The 21,999-nt window shown below is 39.4% G+C and overlaps 1 protein-coding gene across 1 annotated transcript; it reads left to right on the top strand.

Annotated features, from left to right (window-relative positions):
- The first annotated feature begins 564 nt into the window (after nt 1-564).
- Nucleotides 565-3,869, top strand: LOC129946275 (craniofacial development protein 2-like). Its single transcript, XM_056056411.1, has 2 exons — nt 565-1,059; nt 3,741-3,869. The coding sequence occupies exons 1-2, from the start codon at nt 565-567 to the stop codon at nt 3,867-3,869; spliced, it is 624 nt and encodes a 207-aa protein (XP_055912386.1).
- The last annotated feature ends 18,130 nt before the right edge of the window (nt 3,870-21,999 follow it).

The following is a 21,999-nucleotide window of genomic DNA, read 5'->3' as shown; positions in this document are numbered from 1 at the left end:
GATTATTGCATCAAAGATGCGTTCAAAGAACCATCAAGTTAAGGGTGCGAGCGCATTTTTGTTGCAAGTAATTTAAATCTGTTTTTAATTAGTCCAAGCATATTTATAGTTTGTTTTTAATGATTTAAACTTGCAACTATTTTTCAATTTCATATTGTTTAATATATATTAAATTTAAAAAAAGAGTTATAATCGAAAAATACCTTATCTATAACATTCTTGATTGATGGAAGCATACATGTGTTTGCTATAAAAAAAAACTATGCGTCAAAGGAACACCAATATTTTAAATGCGGAGCAAATAAAATTCAAATTTTGACGATTTAGACGGGTGTGCCTGTCGAATCTGAGCTTATGTATGTTATTAATCTTATCTCGGAAAACACCATGATGGAAGGGTATATGCTGTTACATGAAATATGACAACAACTGGAAACGAGTTCCCAAGAGGTAACCTTTTTATGGAGAATCCTTCTACAGCTTCGGCTGCAGTAAACCGCACATCGGATTTGGGGGTGCGGCATCTTTCATGCAACAACGTCAATCAAGACGCCATGATAATAAATGAATCGTCAACAATTAGAACAAGTCTTTCAAGAAATGCAATTGATACTTTTGGCTCTGGTATATACGTACAAAATCGGAGCTTGGAACGTTCGATCCTTGTATGGCGAAGGAAGATACGAACAGCTGGAGCGCGAAATGCTTCTTCTTAAGATCAGTATCCTGGGTATTAGTAAAACAAAGTGGAGAGGAAGAGCTGAATACAGATCTGACACTGGACAAACGAGAATGCTGTATTCCGGAGAGGATGAAAGAGAGGGTGTCCAAAAGCTGCATGGTGTTGGAAGCCTTATTTTGTGGGAGCCCCTTGAGGAAAGGCTTATCCAAGCCAGGTTTCAGAGTAGAGTACGACCTGTCACCGTTATACAGTGTTACGCTCCGACGGAGCTTGCATCTAATGAAGAGAAAGATTGCATTTATAGTCAACTAGGATCCGCCTACAACAGCATTCCCCGCGGAGATATAATTTTGCTTATGGGAGACCTCAATGCTAAGGTTGGCAGTAACAACAACGGGCTAAGGCATGTGATGGGTGCCTTAGCTGATAATGGTGAGAGGTAAATTGACTTCTGCAACGCCAATAGCCTTGTGATTGGTGGCACTATTTGAGCACAAACTTTGTCATAAAATTAGCTGGGTGTCGAAGGACAGGCAAGTCTGCCAACCAAATTGACCACTTTGCGATTAGTCGACGCTTTAGAAGCAGTCTCTTGGATGTGCGAAACGGAAGCGGCGCCGATATGGGACTTGCCAGTGACCACCACTTAATGATAGCTACCCTAAGATTACGAACAGCTACAGTTCGAAGATCCAACGAAACAAAACGAGCAACCAACAACATCGCCAGACTAAACGATCCCATGACCCGTCAACAATTTAGGGACCACCTGTCACACGAAATTAGAACAATCAGCAACGCAGTACATGACGACATCGAACACCATTGGAATTCTGTGAAAAGAGTTTTCATTTCTGGTGCTGACAGAATATTCGTCGTAAAAAAGGAAGCAACAACACTTGTCTTTCAGAAAAATCATGGGCAGGGATCAACGAACGCAAACAGTTAAGGGCTCAAATAACTGTTGCTCAAGTCCTCGTATCGCATGAAAAAAAGAGAGGTTCACCACAGTGTGCCCCGTGACAAGCGTAACTACATCAACAAAGTGGCGCAAGAAATTGAAGATGCTGCAAACAGGTGCGACCGGTACACACAGCTCAAAGAAACACCTGGTGAAAGAAGTAGACGGTACTGTGATAAATTCGGTGGATAAGCAAGTCAGAAGGTGGAAAGAACACTATTCCTTGGTTTCAAACCGAGTGTTTGCAAACATCGTGCAGCTGATACCTTCTAAAGTGCTTGAAGAAACTAATCCCCGAATCAGCACCGCACTTCCCAGTAAAGATGAGATCGTTGCCGCAATTAAAGCACTTAAGGACAACAAGTCATAGGTCTTGATGGAATTCCCGCAGAGCTTTTACTATCAGCGCCTACGTCATCAAGCGAACTACTTCATCCGCTCATAAAAGAAGCCTGGACCACCGAAAGCTTCAACCATGAGTGGGAGAAGGGAATTATCGTCAAGCTCCCAAAAAAGGAGATCTTACAAAGCGCGAAAACTGGAGAAGAATTTGCGTTCTTCCCGCCGTTGCCAAAATAGTAGAAAAATTTATACTGGAACGCATCAACGAACACATTGAGGCCGCACTCGATCCTAACAAGCAGGATTCCGCGCTGGATCCTCCTGTATTGATCATATTAACACCCTGCGGTTCATTATTGAACAGTAAGTTGAATATCGATCACCACTACATCTGCTATTCATCGACTTCGAGAAGGCGTTTGGTTGCGTTAACAGAAAAACTAATTGCTATTATTAAAGCAGCATATGATGGATCTAAGTATGACGTTCTACACGATGGTAAATTTTAGAAGATTTTGAAATCCAAAGCGGAGTCCGACAGGGCTGTATTCAGTCGCCAATATTGTTTTTATTGGTGATAAGCGATGTACTGCGCTCAGCTCTGTCAGGTAGCGGAGGGATCCAATGGACTTTGACCTCCTATTTAAAGCACTTGGAGTACGCGACCGATGTTTGCTTACTCTCTCATAGGATCATGGATCTCCGTCAAATGACAACAAGTGTGGAGAGAGAAACAGAAGTTGTGCGCTGAAAATTAATTCCGGCAAAACAAAAATGATCAGTCTCGGAACCTGACCATCCTCTCAAATAAATACTTTTTCACAATCGGTGGGAAAAGTGGAGAGCTTTCAATACCTTGGAAGCATCGTTTTCATTGAAGGCGGAACCGATCAAGACGTGATCTACCGCATCGGCAAAGTAAAAGCGGAGTTCAATATGCTGTCAAAAACTTGGAGAAATAACTCTATCAGCTTAGGAACAAAGCTCCGACTGTTTCGCACAAATGTCGAATCTGTGCTTCTTTATACGTGCAGCACGAAGACGTAAGTGGCAATGGGTTGGACAAACGCTTCGAAAAATTAACGACTGCATTACAGGCCAAGCAATGCAGTGGAATCCGCTCACACATGAAGGAAGAAGAGCTGGACGACAGAGAAGCACATGGCGCAGGACAGTCGAAATAACAAAAGCAAAAGTTGGAAGGAGCTGAAACACATCTCCGGAAACCGTACACGGTGGCGCGTAACTAAGTAAGAAAGTAACTATCAAAGTTTACTAAAAATATTAAAAAATGCAATCGAAGGAAAATCTTACACGCTCAAAAGAAACACAGACATTTTAAAGTTAAATATGACTATTTTCAATAGACATATTTAAAAAAAGGGTCTAAGATGATTCGTTCAACCGTTCCGCTTACCTTATACCTTTACCCATGTATGCGTAAAGTTAACGCGTCCATCCTATAAGAGCACCATAGCAAACCTGTTGAACCTTTCCTCAAGTAAATTGGCCAACCAATTTGAAATATATTTTCCCACTTTATGAGCTCTATGGTAATTTAATGTAGCCAGGTACCTTTATGAGTACCTCTTATTGCTGATTTCAAACTCCCCCATCAACACAATCCCTTTATAGATAGTCCACCATGTGAATAGTTGTAAAATCACTAAACCACGAAGTGATTTTCTATTTTCAATTCTATTCAAAAAAGCAAAACAGGGTTGACAACCCTCACCCAGTTTTTATTTCCCACAGATTTTCCATCCACTACAACCGGAAAATGTATCTTGTCCACGCTTCAGTAACTCGGCAACAATCACCACCACCACTACACCACCACCACCGCCATCGCCTTCACGATCATCATCATCATCATTGCAGTGAATGGAGTTGGAGTCAAACCAGCACAGCGATATCCAGCATGCAAGGGTACAAAAACGAATAGATACTCAAAGTATCTATACAACATCACCACACCATACAATATATATCTATCAAGACCAACTTGTCTTTGTGTGGATCAGCACAGCTATGAGCGCCCGTTTTCAAAGCTCGTCCCGTTCCGATGGTTCCATACCTTCGTTTTTGATTGTGTGGGCTTCCATATAACAAAAATATAATAATAGCCTAGTGTTGCTCAAACATACTCGTAGATGAAAAATGCGAGGGTGCCATTTTAGATAAGGAAAAATAAAGAAAATAAATAATTGAGAAAATTGTGTGGGTACCAGCATTTTCAATCCCATCTCTGCTTCGGGTTCTTCGTCACCCCGCGACATTAGTTTCCTTTTTTGGGGTGATTCCATTTCGGTTCAGTCAGTTAAAAAGGCGGGTAGTCGAAGTCATGATTGCGTTTGCGTTATCAAGCTATGTTATGCAATGAATCCCTTTTAAGGGTGCATCCTCACTTTGTACCTTAAGTTAAGACTTTATACCATATAGAAAGTTCGTGACTCCAAAACTTATCCGATGCATAAAAATAATTCACGAGAATTTAATTTTTGGTTTGAAGTGATTTAAATAATGAAAAATAAAATTTCCTATAAATATTCAATTCATCCCTAAAAAATGTAAAATGTTTTGGGTAGGGTTTGACGATCCTATTTATGCAGTTTAAATGACCCTGCAAAGTCATACTTCTCTTATAGCTACCTGTATATATATTGTATCTATGTATTTACTCACCCTTGCTCTAATTTTAGTTTTCAACTTCCTGTGTCACCCAGGGTGTGACGGACATCACAAAAAAGGCATCGACAAGGCTACAAGTTAAAGGGCGCTTTACCTTTGTAAAATAACAAAGTTATAGAAACCGGAAATTAGATGCAAATTTAATGTGGGATTTCAAAACTACGAAAATAATGCTATGTTTTCCATTCATTAAATTTCTGAATTATTCAGTTAAGGTTAATTATATTCCCTACGATCTACGTATAAAGGGAGACAGGACAGGATGGATTTTATAATAAAGGACAATAGTTAATTTAATTCATATGGGATAATAAGGGCGAAGGATGCGTTCAAAGTATTTGACTATGTATAAAATACCAAAAGACTGAATGACCGGACAGTTTGAAATTAAAATAAATGAAGCATTTTTTTTTCGAATGATGAAGTTGATGTTTAATGAGGGTTTTAGAGAGTTATGAATTTACATGCATGCTATGCATATTGTGTGTTATTGTAGAAGCCTTGACAATATGGATTACTTTGAGGTTTTATATCCTTGTCTTGTTGATCGATTTTTACATAAATCGACTATTCTTGGGTGAGTACTGTGTTTTTGAAATAATCTAATCGAAAATATTGAAAAACTAAGTTCGCATTAAAAGATTTGACAGATATTAAACAGAAAGTGATTTAAAAGGTGCTTTAAAACGATAACTAGAATGTATAGTCTATCACTTCAAAAAATTGCGATTCTTTTGATAACGTAACGCCTCGACATCGCATGAATAGCATTTTTCTTTTAATAGTTTAATTTTCCTCTAAAGGGTGTTTTTTACTTGTTTGGTTTTTAAGAAGAAATAAAACACATGGACGTAAAATTTTAAACGATTAATTTCACTAAATCTTTTAAAATTTTACGCCTAAAGCCATTTTCAGCAATTTTCTAAGCTCAAACGATGTAGATTATTTTGAACGATTTTAACATCTTACTATCTCTTGACAATTTACTTACTTACTTACTTAAGGTGGCGCTACAGTCCTGTGTGAACTAGGGCCTCACCCAACAAACTTCTCCATCTAGCTCGGTCCCTAGCTAGATGTCTCTAGTTTCGCGCTCCAAGTTGGGTGAGGTTACCTTCCACTTGTGCGCGCCACCTGATCCGCGGTCTTCCTCTACTGCGCTGTCCTGTGGGTGCGGATTCGAAGACTTTCCTGGCCGGAGCATTGGTTTCCATGCGCTCTACGTGACCCAGCCATTTAAGTCGTTGGACTTTTACTCTTCTGGCTAAGTCTACGTACAACCCGTACAGTTCGTCGTTCCATCTTCTCCTCCACTCCACTTCGATGCATACGGGACCGTAGATAACACGAAGAACTTTTCTCTCGAAGCGACCCAAGGTGCTTTCATCCGCTTTTCCCATGGTCCATGCTTCTGCATCGTATAGCAGGACGGGGATGATAAGGGTTTTATATAGCAACACTTTGGTCCCTCGAGAGAGGACTTTACCACTCAATTGCTTTCTTAGTCCAAAGAAACAACGGTTAGCAAGAGTTATTCTGCGTTTGATCTCAGCGCTGGTGTTGTTTTCTGCGTTTACAGCGGAGCCTAGGTAGACGAAGTCCTTGACTACCTCAAAGTTACGTCTGTTGATTGTGACGTTTTGACCAAAACGTCGGTGTTGTATGTCCTTTCTAGACGACAGCATGTACTTTCTTTTGCCCTCATTAACCGTTAAACCCATTTTTGCCGCCTCTGCCTCAATACTCACAAAAGCCCCATTGACATCACGCTGAGTTCTTCCGATTATGTCAATGTCATCAGCATATGCCAGTAATTGGACAGACTTTTGAAAGGTAGTGCCTCTAGTGTTGACGTGTGAGCTCTGCACTATTCTTTCAAGCACGATGTTAAAAAAATGCATGACAGCGCATCACCTTGTCTAAAACCTTTTTTGACATCGAAAGGGATGCCAAAACTAGACATGGCTCTATACAGCTCGTCCCTGTAGATGCTGTCATATGCGGCCTTGAAATCGATGAAAAGATGTCGATTTGGTGTTCTTGAGTTTTTTCCAGGATCTGCCGTAATGTGAATATTTGATCAACTGTGCACTTTCTTGGTCTAAATCCACACTGATAAGGACCTATCAGGTTGTTGACGATGGGCTTTAGACGTTCACATATTACGGCAGAGAAGATTTTATAGGCGATGTTAAGTAGACTTATTCCTCTATGGTTGGTGCAGTTTAGATGGTCTCCTTTTTTCAGGATCGGGCAAACAATACTGAGGTTCCATTCATCAGGCATGCTTTCTTCTGACCATATCTTACAGATAAGTTGGTGCATGCTTCTTACCAACTTATCGCCAGCTGCTTTAAAGAGCTCGGCATTCAAGCCATCCGCTCCAGCGGCTTTATTAGACTTCAGCTTAGATATGGCAATCTTTACTTCGTCTAAGTCGGGAGGACGGGATTGTTGGCTTTCGTCGTCTATATTGAAGGATCATCCTGCTGACAGCGGAATTCAGATCTTCGTCGCCGTTATACAGTCTGCAGAAGTGGTCCTTCCATATCCTCAGCATTGACTGCGGTTCCACTATGATGTTTCCACTTTCGCCTTCGGTTCTAGTTTATGTACCTGTGAATTTCGTTTCACCTGTTCATAAAACTTTCGAACCCCATTCCTGCTTTTATATCTCTCAACATCTTCGACCGAACGCTTCTCATGCCCTCTCTTTTTCCCTCAGAGAAGTCGGTGTTACTCTCTCTTCTTCTGCTTATAGAGGTTATAAGCAACTCTCGTTCTTTTTTGTAGCACCGCTTTGCGTGCCTGTTGTTTGGCTGCATTTGCCAGCCGACATTCCTTATCAAACTAGAGGTTCGTTGTTAGTGGTTTCTTGAAACCCAGCACATCAGAAGCGGCTTCTCTGATTGCATCTTGGCATTGTTGCCACTAGTTTTCGATACATTGTGTTGGCGGCAGAGAACTTCGAGAGAGGTTACGCGTAACGCGGTCGGAAAAGTATTGGGTGATCTCTGGCGATTGTAGCTGTTCGACGTTGTACCTTCTACCAGCACCTCCCTGTTTTGCCGTGGGTCTAAAAATTCGAAGTGATACCTTGGCTACAACGAGGTAGTGGTCCGAGTCGATGTTAGCTCCTCGGAAAGTTCGTACATCCATGATGGTGGAAGCGTGTCTGGCGTCGATCGCAATATGGTCAATCTGGTTGACATTAGATTGATCTGGAGAGGTCCAAGTTCTTTTGTGGATGTTGAGGTGTGGAAAACGCGTACTGGCTACCATGACGTTTCGCCCCGCAGCTAAATCTATGAGCCTGAATCCATTGTCGGAAGTGTTGTTGTGCAGGCTGTTCTTCCCGATTATTCCACCAAAGATGTCTTCCCTTCCTAGCTTGGCATTAAAATCGCCCAGGACTATTTTAATATCGAAGCTAGGGCACTGCTCATATGTTTTGTCTAGATGCTCTTGACAATTTGCTAATGGCAAAATCACCGAATGGCTATTTTAACTTTTAACAATTTGCTAAATCCATATGACATTTGTACAATTATTTTTATAATTGCAGAGACAAATGCAGATCCAGACTTTTAGGGCCGTATTATCACTTGCGAGTCGCCTTAAAAAAATAAGAGAATGTGACTTTTTCGCATTACTGTTTGCGATTCGCCAAGTTGACGTTCGCCTTAAACTTAGAAAATTTGGCGAATTGAAATGTCGTTCTATTACAATTGGCGAATACTCGCCTTTATCTGTCATAATCGTACGAACAGTAATTCTTGGTGACTTTGAAAAAATCACAGTTTTTTTTTTGAAATTCGATAATTCAAATTAAATAAATTATAGTAACAATTTTTATTGGTATAGCATTAAAAGAACCAACAACGCCCAGTTCTCAAAGTTGGTGGAGCTAATGGAGGCAAACAACGACATTGACAAGGGTTCCGGGACGTTTGGATCATCCGAAAAAAAACCAAGCCCAATATTGGGATTCGTTGTCCTTGAGCTAAACGCATTGGGACCTCCTGTACGAGAGGGTAAAGAGTGGCATAATCAACGTAACAAAGAATATTACAAAATGGTTTAAGGAAATAAACTATAAACTTTAAATTAAAACTGAAGAAGAAAACCGCAGTGGAGGACCTTTTCGGCAATTGTCTTTGTCTTTTTTGGAACAGGCAGTTGACAATTTGCTAAGTTTACGGCAGGCTGTAAATCCAATGGTGGGTAATACGTTTGGAACAAACTCAACTGCAACAGCGGAACAACCCGATTCAAATGATGCAGACATTGAAGTTGAAGATGCTAACATGGCAATGACATCTACAAATATTAGGCAGTGCACAAGAAGCGTTAACTATTTTGATGGCTTTCTGTGGACTGTAGTGCAGTTATCGCTCATTTAAAACTGACTTTTTAAATTGCCAATTGTTCTCTCAATAATGTTTCTTGTCTTCGCATGTTTTTTATTGAATAGTCCTGCTCTAGACCCTGATGAGGCATTTCTAAATGAAACGATTATATCTTGACCGTTCTCCATTTATCCACCACCTTTCCAACAAATCCTTTACCGCACTATGATTCCACACAAACGAGTCAGGCGTAGAACCAGGATATCTAGGATCAATAAATCTTATAACTCCATTATGGTCACAAGCCTTAAAAAGAAAAAATTTACCTAAACATCAAGATTCATTTTTGAAGTACTTTACCACCATCGCATTTAAGCTGTAAAAACCTTTTCTATTTAAATATTGGTGTTGTAACTGGGCAGGAGCTATGATACCATTGTGAGGTCCGTTTACACATCCAACTATTCCTGGTAAGCCTGCTCTTTGAAAAAAATAGTTTCTCGCTTCTTGCTTTTCATTAGCTGACATATATGCATTGATCCAAACTGTGCAGATTCTTTCTTCAAGCAATTTAAAAACTTCTCTTAAAACTACTGAATCTGTAGGTTTTCAGAAACTTAGCTCAAAGTCATTTCCTACACTATTTTGATAATGTCCACATCCGAGAAATCGTAGTGCGCAGTCAAGTTTTAAAATTGCTGGAATTGCAGAACTTTGAGTCATTTGAAATCCGGAACTTATCTGACCTAAAACATATTTAAATGTGTATTTGTTAAGACGAAAGTATAACACAAATCTAATCGAATGGGCTAAAATCGTATTTGCTGCAACAAGGACCAATAAGGGGGCCGTACCGATACCAAAACGGCCTGGGGTGCACAACACCAGCACTCCCCTCAATCCCATCAAAAAACAAGCCAGTTTCAGTGACGTCGCAAAGGGCAAAGTCGTGGTTGCGGTCATTGACAGGAGCGATGATGATGGCACAATATCGGCTGATCGTTGGCAGTTGGTCGAGGTTAAGCTCTCGGTTAAGCTATTTTTGAATAAATAAGAACCAATGATTCCCTCTACCCCATGAGCGTACCAAACAGTGAAACAAACGGGTTGTAAAGTTATCAGTGCGGGTCGCATCCGAGCCTCTTTTTTCATATCTGTATTAAATTTCTAGTGATTTCCAAATCACAATCTCGCTTGTGTTCATCCTTATTTAAGACGGAAGGGATTAAATGTTGAATTTTAATGGCTGCTGTTGCAAGCACTTTTTATTGATTACTAATGGATGTCGTTTGCCCGATTATCAAGAAAGGACACACACTTAACTGCACCACCTACAGAGGCATCATTCTCTTGATCATCGCGTATAAGGTCTTTTCTGTAAACGTTTGAAGCCATTCGTCAACAACCTGATATGCCCATATCGGTGTGGTTTCAGACAAGATCTTGGAAAAAACCAGGAACTTTAAATCTTTTCATTGATTCTAAAGTTGCGTATGACAGTGTTTAAAGAGAAGAACTTTACAGAGCAAAGCCTTGTGGTGACATCCCTCAATACATCTCACTGATGCTTTTGATTTCAACAGTGCATTGTCTTGCGACTTCTTCAACATCGTTCTAGAAAGTATTGTTCAAAAGTCTATCTTCTAGAGGTACAATATTAGAAAGGTCCATCTAATTACTCTGATGATATTGACATAATTGGAAGATGAAAGCGTGATGTCAGTTGACGGTTTTTGAGTATTGCCACGAAAGCGAAGACGTTGGATTAACGGCAATGAGGGCAAAGCCAAGTATATTCTGTCAATCATCAAGGAAATACGTTGAAGTACGACGAAGTTTCGGACAAAATGTCACAACGGACATCTATAACTTTGAGGTAGTTAAGAACTTTGTATGGCGCTGCATATGCTTAGACCTTGTCAAGGCAAGATGAAAAGGATTTAAGATGCTTGGAAAGAAAAACGTTTCGGGTTATTTTTAGTCCAATCTGCATAGATACGGAGTGGAGGAGAAGATACAATGACGAACGGTACAGTGACAAAAATCTAGTGAGAAGAATAAAAGTCCAACAACTTAGATGGCTGGGTCATAGAGTGAATGGACATCAGCGCTTCACTCCGGAGGGTCTTCGAATTCTATTTCGAAGGACGGTTTAATAGAAGGAGACTACGACTCGGATTGCGCACGCAGGTGAGGAAGGACCTCAATGAACTTGGCGAGTGAAACTGGAGTTAGTTATAGCTAGGGACCAAGCTGCATGGAAACTCGGATTGTAGCGCCACTATAGGTAAGTATGGGTGGCATTATAAGTGGTCGGTTGGTTGAGCACTGTTTTCCATTTTGTTTGCCATAAAACCGACAAAAATAGCCATGACCATCCAAAGTCAACTTGTTGGCATATAGATGATCAATGATTTAACGAAGATCCATGAAAATTCTAGATGTTTTACACAATCTAGGCCACCGATTGGCAGGATCATTTCTTAATACAACAATTTAAAAAAAATCAAAGTTAAATTTGAAAGAGCAAAATAAAACAGACATCCCGAAAGATTAAGCTATAATATATCCAAACGATTATAAGAGTCTAAATGGTACGCCTTTTGAAAAAAGAATGACTAAATTTAAAAACTTATTATCTACGTTTATACCATTTTAGAAAGTCACTCCTTATTTCTGGTCTTTGTATAAAATCTCAAAAGGAGTATACAAACCTATCCAAAAAAAATGTTGTAGAATCATGGAAAAAAAACCCTGCCCAACATAAACTATTTTCCCAAATATGGTCCTAATAGCTTAGACAATTATTTATTATCTACATCATATCATTTTTCTATTCACGCTCTTCCACATGCCTTCCATATCTTGTCCATTTCAATGTTTTCATTTTAAAAATTCCCATCAAACAATGTAACATCCTCCACATAAGACACAAATAAAAATAAGACTATAATAATAATAAAATAAAACTCCTCATGGTCATAGTTCCATTTATGGCAAAAGCCTAACTACATCCGCAGGCGGATGCACACCTCGTGCAGTTAATAATATACAACTTAACAAGAGACAGTTTTTGTCAAGAGTGAGTTCATACAAGAAACTATTCGTATGTAGAGACATTGGAAGATATATAAACCATAAGGTAAGTTAAACTCTTAATCTTTCTACTTGTGATGAAAAAGTTAAACTTTTAGACAAGATATAGGTATTTCTAATGCTTTGCAATGGGTTCAGCGTTGCCGCTTGAATTTATTTTGAAAAATGTTGAAGATCGAAATAGAAGAATTTAAATCAGCTTAAATAAATAGCTTTCCAAAAATCCTTGTATCAAACACTCTTCGTGGGTACGTTAATTAACAGCTGTCTTGAGATTTGCCAAAATGGGGATCAGCTAAAGTCAGAACGAACTGTTTGTGGGTTCTTTTACTCTTTAATAGTTTAACCTAAGCAAGGCATTCTCACCATAGTTGAGATGTCCCTTATTTTCAGTGATGGTGTGATCGTTTTCATAATCCGTGTTTTGGCATGGTCCGTCATATTTACCTCGGTAATCGGGTTTGCCTATTCTGACCTTTCTCTTACGACCTACTATTGACAATAGTAACATCAGACCATCCACCGACTTTGAATGTGTACTTTTGGCCTCCAGTCAGGGGGCCGTAACGGAGAATATTCATAGCACTTAAACTCTTAGGCTCGTTTCACACTACATGGTTTGGACCGTACGGCCAAAAACAGGACGGCAAAAACCGAATCAATGGCTAATTTCACATTATACGGTTTTAACCGTACATTGAAACAAGATATATTAAAGGTTCCTGTGCCTAGTATAGTGTCTTGAAGTGGCTGATCGAACTCTGCCGCACGAATAAAATCGTATGATGTGAAAACATTCATTTCGTCACGTCGTCCGGCTGCCGTATACTGTAGTGGCAGTAGACGGTTGCTACACGGAGGCACGGCGCCGGAATTTTGCCCTGACCGTATAATATGAAAGCGTATATGCTCTTCTTCGCGCCTCTAATAAAATGTCGCTGTCCGGTTTTTTTCTGTACGGTCAAAACCGTGTAGTGTTAAACGAGCCTTTGGAAGTATTGCGAGTAGCAGCCATAGTACTCCTGTGCTTCCTAAACCGACCAACTAGGCTCAACATTCGTGTAGAAAAGCCAGCTATAGCAAGGCTACTCGGTTAAATAAAAAGGCATCATCAGGCATTTTTCTCAGGAACTAGTTTAATAGAACCACATTTATTCTTAACAAAATTGCCAAAAATGAGACTAAGGGAAATATTCACGATAAGAAGACAAATTAATGCCTTAAAAGTTTATTTACGAGAACAATAACCTTTGGCTACTCAAGGAGAAGGCCCTTCCAGCTGAGAAAAAGAGTAAGCTTGGCGGTAGGGTGAAAAAAGGAATTATGCCATCTCCCAGAGCAGCACAACTGCATACTCCTTGTGGGGTTGTCAGGGATGACCTCCAAGTATTAATTGTGGATGAGCTCTCCACCAACAGCAAAGGTCTGCTGGCGCTGTGGAACGGCATCGAGAGCAAGCTCTCTGAGATGGTTTTTACCTGTACCTTGTCCAAAAGTGAGGACCCCTACCCTAGGTTTGATTTTGGTGAAATACTCGGGGGATACATAGTAATCAAGTGGGCAGACGAGTTTTAAGATGCATTCCTTAGAGAAAGCAGTCCTAAGTTAAGCAATGACTAGGAGGGCTTGAAGCTCAAGTCTATCTCAGCTAAGTTAATACCTAGACAGCCTAAGAATCGCATTTGATTGCACTTCATGGGCATTAAGCCAAGCATACATGAGCTGGTTCGTGGTCTAAAGAGTTTAAATCCATTGGTTCGAATGCCTGGCTGAGTTGCCATTAAGGCACAAGAGTCTTAGAAGACTTACCTTATGAAGATTAGCGAGGAAAGCAGAGAGGCTCTTGAAAAAGCCGGTTAGAAATTTCATTTTGGCATCAGGAATGTCAATATAAAAATCCTGCAAATCTAGGAACCAGAGGCTTACAAAGGCGATAACGAGGTTGTCGACAATACGGTGGTTCCTAGTCCCGCAATATAGCGGGAATGCTATCCAGCTCAGAGGATTTGTGGGTTAAATAAATAAATTGAGTGGCGCAACAGTCCGTTTGAGAACTAGGGCCTAGTGACTGACAACTCTCAACCATTCCTGTGTGTGAGTACTGTTGTCAGGGATGGAAGGGACCTACAGTTTTAAGCCGAATCCGAACGGAAAATTTGAGAAAGCACTTCATGACAAGAATTACTCTTGGAGAATTTGTCAATTCCTCGCAAGAGGCAGTACCCGTGAAAAAAACTTTACGTGCCATAGGCAGGGATCGAACTAACTATCATGCCACAAGCCCAGGCTCTGCAAAACAATAAAATAGCGGGGATGCCATCCGGGCAAGCGGATTTGTGGGTTATGAGATCTTATAAGACTATTGCTACTACACGAATGTGAAAAAAGATTGGTCATATAAGATCATTTACGCGGCATTGGGTTTTTTCGCCAAAAACCATAGCGCACATATTAAAAATGTCATAGCTCCCTAAACTATTTTATTTCCATTTTATGTTTTTGTACGGTTTGTGCAATATTACCGAAACCTTCGACTCTTTGGGGTTTATGACATTTCAAATAAAAAGAACCCTTCGGTTTATTTGCCCAATAAAATAACTCCAAAGTATTGAAAGTGTGATATCGCCCAAAAACTTTTTCAGAAGAAAATGCTAGAAAGCCTAAAGTCAATGTTTTATTGTAATCAATTTGAAAATATGATACCGCCAGAAATAGGGATTGACATATAGCCTAAAAGATATCATGTATTTGGGTATTCTGACAAATTTTTTTTTGTTTTTGGGCACTACGACATTTTAAGTTTTAAATTTGATCGCCTAGAAGCAAACATTAAAAAAAAAACAAAATTTCAGGTCGTCCCAAAAACTTAGAACGCCAAGAAAGCGTTACAAATTTTGGGCATTATGAGATGTCTCAATTTGAGCGTTACGACATTGAAAGTTGGTCTGGGTGATATGACATTTTAATTAGGCGTTTCCTTAGTGATATTTTTACGACGCTTCTATTTTTGGGCTTCATGTCATTTTATGATTTGGGTTATGCATACGTCATTGGTTGTTAAGACATAAGAAACGGTAGAAATCATAATCATCGTAATGCCCAAAATAAATGACACAAAGCCCAACCCTAATGACATAAAACCCAAATTGAAAATTATAAATTCGTTTGGGCAAAATAACAACCAACAATTTGGGCGTCCTTTTATTCAATATTTATTTAGGTGCTTTGATTTTATTGCTATTTTTTTAAAACTTTGTGGACTCTGTGACCAATTTTGGGGTGTATGACATTTTAGGATTTGGGCATTATGGTTTTGGAAAAAAAGACTTAACGACTATTTAAGCTCTCAAGAGAACGTGGAGTCATAAAACTGTCTGACAGTATTTTTGCCTTTATTTTTGGTCATTCATAAAATAAGTCCGTTAAATATTGAGGAACAATTTTATAAATTTCCCCCACATTATCTTTGTTGACGACAATTCGAAAACGGCCGGGTGAAGTAACGAGCCAACGAGAAAGAATTTGCAGATTACGGCAAGTGTTGCGAGGGCGGGGGTTTCATCACGTCATCGCTTTGTCGGCCGCGCGCCGTTAGGCCAGTGTTTTTTTTTAATTTTTAACGAAGGACCCCGCGAGCTGAATTTAATATAACGTTTGCTTGTTTACTTTACAAGTGTAAGTACCTACCTGTTTACAATAGCCAGTTTTTTCTGTTTACAGCCAGTTTTGCCAATGGAACCGAAAAAAAGAAAAGTTGAAGATGAAAATAGACAGTTTTTTTCCGGATTGGACCAGTACCAATGTGCTTGATTCGTAACCAAACAGTGGCGTTAATTAAAAGCTCAAATATAAAACGACATTATGATACCAAACACAAATCATTTGCCAGAAACTTTCCACTTGGTAGTGATCTGCGTAAGTCTAAAATTGCAAGTTTACTATCAAGTTACTCATCTTCGACCCAGATCACAAGTCACTCAATGACTGAGCAGGAAAAATGTGGTGAGACTTCTTTTCGTATTTCTCGGACTCTGGCTAAGCATATGAAACCATTTACTGATGCTGACGTAGTTAAAGAATGCTTTCTTGATTAGGGTAGTGCTTTAGTTGAGAACAAAAAACGTGTTGTTGAAACGATACGACGGATTCCGTTATCTGCTTCTACTAGCACCACGTTTTGGCAGAAGAAAATTATTGTGATTTGAATCGGGAGTTAAATAATGCAAACTATTACGCCTTGGCTATGAATGAATCATGCGATGTCAATGTCACTGATACGGCACAGTTTATTATATTTGTACGCTACCTGAACAAAACGAGAGAAACTTTTGTTGCGGAGATATTGGCTCTTTTTCCGCTTTTAGGAAGAACCCGAGGAGAAGACATGATTAAAGAAGTGATGGATTATTTTGAAAAAGATGAGTTCGACTTGAAGAAGCTCTTATCAGTAACTACTGACGGTGCGCCAGCAATGGTTGGGAATAAAAAAGGACTAGTTCACCTGTTGAGAAGCAATGAGAGATGTAATGAAAATTTGATTTCCTGCCACTGTATTATTCATCAAACTGTTCTTTGCTGCAAACTCAATCATAATTTTGAGCGTTTTATGCAAGAAGTGATGAAAATAGTAAACTTTCTTCGTGCTAAATAATAATTGCAACATCGTGAATTGAAATGATTTCTTGAAGAAGTTGATGCACAATATGACGATCTACTGTTGCATAATAACGTCAGATAGTTAAGTTAAGGCTACGTTTTAGAACGATTGTGCAACACTTGGAGACATATTTTTTTAACATTGATCAGACTTTAGCAAACGATTACTTAAGTTTTCTTAACGAAAAAGAAAATGTTGCTGTCATAGCTTTCTTAACGGATACTTTTAAACATATCAATGATATGCGAGTTCATGTCAGATGTCGAAAGTAAGTTTTTTTTTGAAAACTTGATCTCTTTATGGTCTTGGAAATGAATGCCTACACTTCCCGAATTTAAATAAAATAATCAGCAGTGACAACAAGACTGACGTTGGCCAATTCAAGACGTTCATTTCGGATCTTAAATCGGAATTTTAAAAAAGGTTAGCAGATTTTAAGAACATTGAGAATGTTGTAGAAATCCTCAGCAACATTTACTCTCTGCATCCTTATAGTGAATAGAGCAATGAAGCTGCAATTGTTTTTTCGGAAGTGATAAAGCTGCTCTGCAGATGGAAATGATGGATTTCCAAGAAAACTCAGTTTTAAAACACACACAATCGGAAGTTTCCAGTGCAGAGTTCTGGATAAAATTTGTGGTAATAAATATCCAGAATTACAAGAATTAGGTTTGAAACTTCTTACTAAGATGAAGTTCGTTATGAATAAATTTCGATCTCGACTTACTACTGAACATCTCCAGGATTTAATGTCAATAGCTTGCACCAATTTTACTCCAAACTTAATTTTTTGCATTGATACCTATGTAACAAAATTCCTTTGTTATTTCCATTTGTTTAAAAAATATTTTTCTTTATAAATAAAATGTGAGGACCACGATGGTCATTAAAACGGACTCCGAGCGAAACTAATTGGAGACCACTGCCCTACTTATTCATAAGTATGTACGTGAACAATATAATATTATTCTTTTTCAAGTCAAATAAGGTGGCAACGCTGGTATTGCTGCCTCAAATTAAAAAAAAAACTTCGTCTTGCGCTCGTCAAACTCGTCGAGAAATGTTACGCAATTATTTTGGTCTTTGTCTGGCTTCCTTGGTTCTTCTAAGGCCATCAATTTTCCAATATACTTGCGTTCACATTACTTTACTTGCACCTTGTTCTTTGCTTCGTTGAATTCAAAGCTTACACGATTTATATTTTGTTGTAAGTATCTAACTTTTTTAAGCTTTTACAACATCGCTTTATATAGGGTTGAGGTTGCCATTGGCTTGGCACACTGTGATTGCGATTGTTTTTATAAACTTCCATAGGTATCTTTACCCACGATAAAACTCCTCTGCTCTGAGAAGCATAAACCCTATAAACTTTAGCCAGCAACAAGTGGTCACACCGCACTACAGCAGAGTACAGTGAATAGCCGAAGTCGAAGACGAAGTCAGTGGATGGCGGTGCCGTCATCGTCATCATCATGATGTGAGGTATTTATATTTTTGTGTGCTCTAGCTCTAGCTCTATAGCTCTAGCTCTAGGCAAGGAAGTGTGGTTCACCTATTTTGTAAGAACCACTTTAAATAACAAATAATAGGTTTGGAGATATATTATAGTATCTACATAAAAACTTGTTTCTTTTTGGGATATCCACCATACCTACGGCTCACATTTGAATGAAATCCATTTGTGGGCTAGGTGTAGGTAGTGGTTTTTGTTTCTTCTTTTTTTTTAGATGTGTGTTTATTGTTCGAAAACAGGATGAAATGCAGAAGAAGTCACTGACATTATAGAGGGCCATGATGTTTATACATAGTATACTCGGATAACAGCCTTAATTTAAGCTTAGAAAGTTAACAAGTCTTTTTATAGGAATCAAAGATATTTGGTAAGTTTTAAAGACGTATGCATGTAGACGCATATATGTTTATGGGGAAAATGTTTACACATTTGTTATAGAAATCAAGCAATAGACTTGGGGGAAAAAGTAGGTCACGATATTTTGGACTAATGCGTGATGCATCGACTTTACACCTGCAGTATACAAATTTAATTTTCAACTTCTCTTAGCTAACTTTGAGTTGGAGGATGTTGATAAAGCTGAAATTAGGCAACTTTGAATTTAATTTTTGAACGCACCCCTTCACTAATCATCCAACTGTCATTGTTAATTTATTGAATTTATTGTACACGATAGTTCAAAGTTTGCAAACATTTTCTACTGAAGTTCGGATTCGGAGATTGCAACTTTAAGATTTTTTGGACGTAATTCTAGAACAGACAATAATAAGTTTAAAGGAAAATGTTGAGTCGTTGTGTAATGTTGCAGTGTCAGTGAGACAACATGATGGTTATATAGCGTTGGACAATCGTAAGAAAAGACGAGCCCGACTCCACTCAAGGGGGCAGTGTCACTCTCATTATACGAAAAGGCATTAATTATAAAGTCATATACAACAATGAATTGCTAAAACTCAAGACGCTAGAAGCTTGCGTTGTATGCATCTCTCTCACTCAAGGGAAGTGGATGTATATGATTGCGGATTATGCGGCGGGAGCTGCGCAGGTTACTTACTTTGCTTCAGAACTCGAGATTCTTTTTAGGGAACTTTAACTGAGCTTGGAAGAAAACTATTTCATCTTGGCCGGTGTTTTGAGCGCAAAGGGAAATTTGGGGAAATCAACATAGTAATACCAGAGGTAACCATCTTTTTAATTTCATGGATCTTTACAGCGTTGAACATGGCGTCGACCTGCTGGCTACTGAAAAGCCATCGTATCCAAGAAGCGGCTCCTTTCTGGATCTTTTGCTGTACGACACCAGAGTGACAGTTACAGACAAAAAGGGTAATCACCCTCGAAACTGCTTACAGACAGTCGAGTACTACAGTGATCTCTGCGGACTGGTTGCAAATTCCGAACAAACGTGTGGAGTAGGAGGAATACGTTGCAACGCAATCTTACAATTACAGTAAGATGCGCTGTGTTCGTTCCAAAGATCAGAAACCTGAGAGAAATCAACATTTACAACAGATGGACGAAACAATAAAACAAACAATGGAACGGTCAATACCAAAATACAAAGAACGGCACAAGAGTGGCTTACTGACAAGACTCAAAAACTTGGCTTGGAGGTTAGGACACTAAAGTCGTCAATAAAAAATGTCAACCTGTTGATTAAGGAGAACTACAGGTTATTAATTAACAATTACTGGGACCTTAAGATCCGGTCAGTTAATTCCAGTGACCCTAGTATGTTCCCTAAAATCAACAAGATATTCAGGAAAAGGACCGATAATGATCTTCTTTGTCGGAAACTCCAAAGAACCGAAGAGAACAGGGACGTACTCATGACATTGCAAATAGATCCAGAGGAAGCCATCTTCAACAATTACTTTTATATAATTGAAGATCCGAAGGAATAAGTGGAGGCGGTGGGAGCTGCTTTCCAGCAAGTTTACAAGGTGAATGTTAGCATTCGCCCCAACCACGACCTGGAAAACAGAGCCCTACTTAATCACTTTTACCTCCGTAATGATATCACACATTGGCGATCTGAGAACCGCGGTTTCATGCGGTTCAATGACGATTCCTTGGCAAATGCCATAATCGCTGAGCAAAAGGGACCAAGTCCCTTGCTCATCTTCAATTCAATAAAAAATAAAAAGTCAGCAGGTGTCGATGGTATATCCAACGTTGTGCTAAGACATTTACATATGCACTGAATATGCATATTATCCATTGCATTAGAAGACCGCTGTGGTTCTACTCTCCCAAAAAAGGGAAAGAAAAGCTACAACCCGTCAAATCTTCGTCGATAAGTCTTCTTCCGAGCATCAGCAAAGTTTTCGAAAAGATCATCAATAGGGCTCTGACTAAGTGGGCTGCGGACAAAAAAATATTTCCGGATAAACAGTTCGGGTTCAAGGCGGGTCATGACACAATTCATGATGCGTCTAAACTCGTTTCTGATATCCAATGGAATAAATCAAAACAACAATTCACAGGTTCTGTTCTGGTTGGTTTGGAAAAGGCCTTTGACACCGTATGGTTAGAGGATCTTTACCTAAAACAGAGCAGGTTTGGCATAAGCAAGCCATTGTTGTACATATTTTATGTTATGCTTAACGGTAGAAAGTTTGTTACAGACAATGTGGGCAAAAGTGGCAATGTAACTTCTACCACAACATTCTTAATTAAAAATGGTCTTCAACAGGGAGCGGTGAATTCGCCGATTCTCTTCAGCATTTACACCAGCGGTCTTATAGGTAGTCTTACAACGCCGACGATCTAATTACGTACAGAACGGCCCGAAAGGTTGAGGTTATTAGAATTCTCTTGCAGCGTGATTTCGACAAGATTCAGCGATATTGCGACGACTGGAAACTGAAAATAAATGTCCAGAAGTCAGAGACAATTCTGTTCCGGTCTCCGTTGGCTAGGGCCACGAGGGATACGTGCAAGAATTGGCGCAAGATGGTCATCGTTGATCTTCACGGGCAGCCATTGGCGAGCAAAAGTGTAGTGAAGTACCTCGGTATCTGGTTAGATCAGTATTTATATTTCGACAGACATATAAATGCTGCTCTGACCAGGGCCAGAGGAGCCTTCGCTCTGACGAAACGGCTGTTTTTTAGCAGTCGGCTTGACCCCAGAGTGAAGGTAATTTGCTACATGGCCCTCATACTGCCGATGATCGTTTATGGTTGTCCAGTGTGGTTCAACGTTGCCCCTTCCCAGATGGAGACGTTTCGGGTGTTCAAGTGGCAGTGTTTACGACGCTGTACCGGCTTAAATCGAACAGCCGAATCTTCTTACGTGCATTACTATTCCAACGAGGTCCTACACAACGGGGCTCGAATCAACAGAATTGATAATTTCTTGATAAAACTCGTTCGAGGTCACATTGCAAGAGCTATGTCTTGGACCAACAATTTAATTTTCGGGGTGTTCTATTTGAACGAAAAGTATATTGAAAGTACACGTTTGAACGGCTTCATTCCACCAGAGGCATCCTCTTTTTAGATAGATACTGTCTGATACAGGATATTGTCCGAAAAGGACCGAACTGATAGGGGAAGCAGGAAAACCAGTTTTGGTGACCAAAATCGGCACTTGATAGTGGGTACTTGGAATGGGGTTTTAAGCCTTGACCGGCTTACATACTTGTTTTATAGTTTTAGGGTTTAGTTGTAAGAAGAATAGGCATAGGGGCACAAAAAAAATTTA

Source organism: Eupeodes corollae, chromosome 1, assembly GCF_945859685.1.
Source record: "Eupeodes corollae chromosome 1, idEupCoro1.1, whole genome shotgun sequence".
NCBI classification, from domain to species: domain Eukaryota; kingdom Metazoa; phylum Arthropoda; class Insecta; order Diptera; family Syrphidae; genus Eupeodes; species Eupeodes corollae.
Note: the sequence above shows the minus strand (reverse complement) of the source record. Positions and strands in the feature narration are given on the sequence as shown.